Raw genomic sequence first — 6,000 nt, 5'->3', positions numbered from 1 at the left:
TTGTGTGATCTAATCCACCCCCACCCTCCCAATCACCTAAGCACGCTCTAGCATTGCTCTGCTCGGATTCTAATTCCTAAACACGTTATGCTCTTGAAACGGAGTTTATGGTCAGTTAAGATCCTGTGCTGCCTGCTTCTTTTACAGGTGACTGTCGTACTGAGAACATGGAGGGGGGGAAAAAGGATTGGCTTGAATGTGTTCTTCACATTTACTTTTCTTCTGTCCTCTGATATGCCTATGGGAGCTTTAGATACAAGAACAAACACTGTGAATGTAAGGAGAAAAACTGTTTATATTTAGAGCAAATATAGATGAGCTGATTAAATCATCTGCAGGGCACTGGATGAGTGAGCATGAAGTGCTGATTTTCACCAGGTTGAGTAATAGTGAATGAAAGAAGGAAGGATTTTATTCAAGCCTTCAAAAGTACAGCCTTGAAAGCGGAGAGGGAGGTGGAGGCAAACGCTAAATCGTTTCTCTCCAGTTCATCTAGATAGGTAGTGCTATCTAGGAGGTTTTGCTAGAGGGATAATGAATATATATTTGAGTACAAAAAAGCTTGAAACTAAAATCCTAGTGAGTATTTAGAATGGCCTTTTAAGTCTGTTCCGACATTAGCTGAGATCTTACTAAGCTATTTTGGTCCAGGCTTTTCAGTTGAGGGTTTTTCCCTTGCATGAACATCCATCTTGATCTCCTTTCTCTTAATATTCCGTGGATTCTCCAGGAATCCACAGGCATTGATGTGGCATTTGATTTGAAAAATGTTGCAATAATAACTTTAATCTGAAAAAGGGCGTTTCTTTTGGGTTTGGTTTGGAGCCAGAGATCCAGGGAACCCAAATAATATTTGTAGTGGTGCAGCTCAGCCATTGTTATTTTTATAATTATGATTTCAATAACAAACATAGGATTTTTTTTTTGTTTTCCAGAAGCCATGAAGCTGATAGACCGTTTGTTTGTTTCTCTCTTTTTAATCATCTTTCTGCATATTGCCTGGGACCGTTTTTTGCTGACTTACTCGGAGAGCTCTTGATATGCTAGTTAATGAAGATTTTAGTTCAGACAATAGACTTTTTCATCCACTCTGCTCTTGACCCAGGTTTCTGCAATTTGTTCTCATCTGAGTTTCTCTTCTGTGTTTCTTCTCACTCCACCAGTCTTCTCTTAGTCTTGCTTAATTTGGTGATGCTGGGAATAGGCGTCTGAAGATTTGTCTGAAACCAAGGGTGATGTCCTTGTACAGGGCAGCAGACTTCATAGAAAAGGTGAAAAGCAAGTTTTGTTTCTACTTATGTATTGCATCCAAGATGCAGGAAAAAGGCTGCTATTTTCAGCACTATCCTGTGAGTAAATAATTTTGTGATTAAAATTTAAGGTGGTTAACTTCTCCAGACTGTTCCAAGTCATTGAACCTAACGGGTGTGCTCTGAGCTGTGTGACATCCTGAGGATGAAGCCTGGATCTGCCGAGTCCAATCCTGTGGTCTGGGGTTCTGTTCATTGGTCCTTGCGTATTTTGATTTCTTACTTTCAGGAAGATAAGTGAGGTGGGCCAGGATTAGAAGATGGGCTGCTAAGGGACATGCAGTGGTTGGAGATTTGATTTGAGAACAGTTCCAGCTCAGTGAGACAGATGCTAATGGCTTGAATGCTGATAATTGTACAGTAGCATTTTACATGACATTTTTTGATAGCTATAGAATTGATACTAAGAAAAGGGAGCAAAGAACTGAGAGCGAGATCTGTTCTAGCCATGTTGTCATTCTGCCTGCAGAATGCCATATATATATGTATATATAATCTATTGTATATTGATAATGAAATTTTTTTCTGGAACAGGACATTCCCATGGAGAGTTCAGTTCTTGGATCTAAGTTTTGACGTTTCAGCCTTTCAAAAATGTTTTGTGTGTAACTTTTCTGTACTAGTGTATAATTTCTAAGTACTTGGACTCTTGTCCAAATACTTAATACTTATTTAGGAGATAATGTCTTTTATTGCTAAAGATATAATTTCAGTATTAAAAGCTATCTAATGTCAAGACTTCAAGCAGAGTAGTTACCTGTCCAGGGATCGAGCGTGAGCATGAATGTAACAGGTGACATCGAATTTGTTATCAGAAAAAACATTTGGTTATACACAGACAGGGGATGGGAGGAATCTTATTAAATAATGATTTGCAGAACTGAAAGAAAAGCCAAAATGAAGCCTTGTTAAACTTAAGTCTGATTGGGATGAGACTAGTCTGATTATTAAAAGCTTATTTCATTGTGCACCTTGAGAACTCCTTTAAGTAATAAAATAGCAATCTCATTAAAGTGTCAAACCTTTATAGCATCTGGGAAGAGCTAAATAAATTTTAAGTAGAGGCCAGTGTTGCACTTTTCCTACAATAATCCTAGCGGGTGGAACCCTGCATGTTAGTCACAGTAATGCTAGCCATATATTTGTGAACATTCGAATCTTCCCAGGAAAGCTTTCAAGGGCTTCATGTATATATGTGCATATATATATATATATATATACACACACATTTATGTATATATGGTATGTTACAGACTAGGAGGTGGTAGGGGTTTTTATTTCTAATTCTTTTGCAGCAATGGTTTACAAGATTTCATTGTGCTTGGTGTTGTACAAATGAAATTATTTTTTTGTTTGGGTTTTTTTTGCTCTGAACATCTTACAGTTGAATTCAACCAAGTCAAAGTAGTCATAGAAGGGGTGGAAATACAGTCACGGTAAGTGAATGGATGGATATTGTAGTGCATCACTTGGGGTGGTGCGGGTGCTTAGAGGGAGTACATTAAGCTATTCCATGGTGTGGGCATGGGTGATTTGCAGGCAGTGTGTAGGTATTGCAGCACAGATGATGCAAGTAACATAACTGTGGCCATGAGAATCTTCAGTCTTGTGAACAGAAGCAGAATAAGCCAAGAGGCTCAAACCTGTGGTATTTTTAAGTGATGGGCTGTGTTCTCAGCCTCTCAACTTTCTGCTTTTTGAATCTTCTAGAAGGTCAATCATCTTCCAAGGGCTCAGGGTGTGATATGTGGTTTTGTGCTTGAGATGCTCTTGTGTGCCATTAATTGCCTTTGTGGTTTTTTTTTTCTTTCTATTTCATCAACAGGTGACAAAGAAAGTCAAGTCCATGCAGATGTTCCATACTCCTGTGAATTATGCTATGCAGGGTGACAGAGTAGGTATCTGTGTAACCCAGTTTGATCCCAAACTGTTAGAACGAGGCCTGATTTGCACCCCAGAATCACTTCATACCATCCATGCTGCAATAATTTCCCTGAAGAAAATCCAATATTTTCGAGGAGCTCTTCAGACCAAGGCCAAGTTTCATATCACAGTAGGTCATGAAACAGTTATGGGAAGAGTGATGTTTTTCAGTCCAGCTCCTGCTGACTTCAATGAAGAAATTGAAGAAAATGTTTTTGATTTTGAAAAAGATTATCTTTATCAGGAGGAATATTTGTCCAAGGACTCAGATTCTTCAGAGGAGAACAAAAAAAAAGACCAAGCAGAAGTCCAGCTCCCGAGACAGCAGTGGGCTTTGCTGGAGTTTGAGAAACCAGTCACTTGTCCTAAACTGTGCCTTGTGATCGGTTCCAAGCTGGATACAGATATTCACGCAAATACCTGCAGGTTAGCATTCCATGGGGTACTGCTCCAAGGCATGGAAGACAAGAACTACACAGAGACTTTCCTTCCAAAGTTGAAAGTGTACAAACTGAAGCACAAAGAAGGACAAGTGGAAAGGGTAAGCTGTACATGGGAAGGGGAAATACCAGTTCCACGTAAGTACGTATATTGATGACCTACAGAATTTTCACTGTTCCAAAGTCTTTATACGTATTTTTGTTGTATTTATATACTTTGTATACTTGGCTACTTGCAAGCAGTCAGAAGTCACCACTTTAAAAGTGACTAGTTTATTCAGTTCAATGCAGTGTTTAGTAAATTGATGCTGTTTTTTCACTGGTCCTTTTGATGTTCAGCCGTTCTGTTCTTCCTGCAAATTTGCTTTATTTGTGCACCTTCCCGCGTGGCTTATATGTTCTCTTCCCAGTTGATAAAACTTCCACTGATGTATTTTACACAGTTGTTCTGCAGTACACTGAAGAATATAGAGAAGGTGTAAACCAGCTAGAAAGTAGCATTATATTAAGTAACACAAAATTATTCTTGTATAGATTTTCACGTTTTCTTTAATATGAACTTTAGTTATTAACATTTATTTTAGTAGGCAAACCCAATCTCCTACAAGATGCCTTAGCTAAAGCATGCTGAAATTGGAATCAAGCTTGTGACATGGAGAACCTGGACCTTGATTAACGTATGCTGTTTCCATGTTGGGCAGGTGTTAATCTGCCGCAGTCTATGTACTTGGCTCATCTCACTGTGGCAGAAAATTGAGGTGCTAACTAGCATCTACAGTAAAAATTAATTGGGATTTTTTTTTTTACTGTCTCTTTAGTATGGATAAAGACACTGTGTAGTGGTTGGTATTATCACATTGCTGTCAAAAGGTTTATCTTAGCGGTGGTTACTTTTCAGTAATCGGTGGAGACCCATTTATTTTTACATCCCATAGTGGAATTTTTCATGGTGAATGGTTTAGGTGGAGATGTAATATGTAAATCATTTCATTGCTTACCTCTAAGTGAGCTAAGTTGATGGGAACTTTAGTAAGTGTTAGATCGATGTATTAGTGCAGTAGGTATTTCATTAAATTTTGGGTGAAGAACTATTAATTTATGTTTTCCTAATCTAAACCCTAATTGGTTGAATGAAATATTTAGTGTGAGTGGTTTTTCCAAATTCTGTAAAGCTGTGTTGAGTGCTGTGTAGCATCTCTACTTACTTTACTAGAGGAGACTAAACACTTAACATACTTTACTGTATTTGCAATTTATAATGCAGACTTCTCAAATGCTTTTTTTGTTTGTTTGCTTTACTAATTTAATAGTGAAAAATTAACCAAGAGCCCTGTCAGGGTGTGATTTTGAATTAGTGAGGTTCTCTTGTAAACGCACCCACCCCTACATAAATCAAACAGGCAATTAATATTTTCCCCATTTCTCTGAGGTTTTGATGTTGCGAGGTGTTTGGAGTTTTTTGTTTGTCTGTGTAAAAAAGTTAGGGTTTCTCCCTTGAATTTCCACTACTGACTTAGGAGGCTGATCAGTTCGAAGGAACTACAGGTGGTGTGCCGTGGGTTTTGTGGGTGCCAGTTTTGCCACTAGGAAGGAGGGCAGTTAGGAGGAGGGTATCTGTAGCTTTGTGAAGGTTTTGTCTGTATTAATATGGGTTATATGGGACACCCAAACCAGCAGTCACTCTTCAGAGTCTTGGTAGCAGACGTATTATTTCCTTTGTTTGAATTGGCCTTTCTCTTTGCCTTATAGCGATGTTGAAGTGAAACAGCTCTGAAGTGTTGTACAGAAGCTCTAGACCAAAAGCAAGTGTCTGGATGCTAATTCTTCTGGTGCTCTAGAACTTGTGTAATATTTGCCTTTATCTTTGCTAGAAATGTACTCACTCGTGCATGACCCTTGCTGCTAATATCCAGCAGGATCTGCCTTACTGACTCCTTTTGTTTCTCTGTAGCTGTAGGAATATGAATGAGACCAGAAGTTTGTGTGATGGATGGAGACAGATGCTGTTTGTGTTTTGTTTAACTGAAACAAACTGGTCTTGGTTTCTTTATTTTTTCCCTCAATGCGTGGCACTAGTCTGTGGGAGTTGAAAACTTGCAGCGTACAGACTGTGTGCATGTAAGTTGTCTGAGTGTGTTAACGGAGTTTGCCGTGAGCCTTGGTCATACATTTTTAGTTGTTTTTTAAATCCTTTGCCAGTTTATATATTCTGCTATTTATTTTACTGTATAAATAATGGAATAACATTAATCAAATTACATGTTTTGTTTTCTGGTCCAGAAAATAACCAATGAATGTGGTTTATTTAATATTTGACCAACAGAGTA

General features: G+C 38.4%; 1 protein-coding gene across 1 annotated transcript in view; it reads left to right on the top strand.

The window, feature by feature from the left end:
- Positions 1-3,135: 3,135 nt before the first annotated feature.
- The window catches only part of EEFSEC (eukaryotic elongation factor, selenocysteine-tRNA-specific), a gene marked incomplete at its 5' end in the record, with an annotated part of 54,797 nt that continues 51,932 nt past the window's right edge, over positions 3,136-6,000 (top strand). The window contains one exon of the mRNA XM_009867454.1: positions 3,136-3,774. Coding sequence (XP_009865756.1) covers positions 3,136-3,774 — 639 coding nt within the window. The remainder of the gene's footprint in view (positions 3,775-6,000) is intronic.

Source organism: Apaloderma vittatum, unplaced genomic scaffold (assembly GCF_000703405.1).
Source record: "Apaloderma vittatum isolate BGI_N311 unplaced genomic scaffold, ASM70340v1 scaffold9144, whole genome shotgun sequence".
Taxonomy (NCBI): Eukaryota; Metazoa; Chordata; class Aves; order Trogoniformes; family Trogonidae; genus Apaloderma; species Apaloderma vittatum.
Note: the sequence above shows the minus strand (reverse complement) of the source record. Positions and strands in the feature narration are given on the sequence as shown.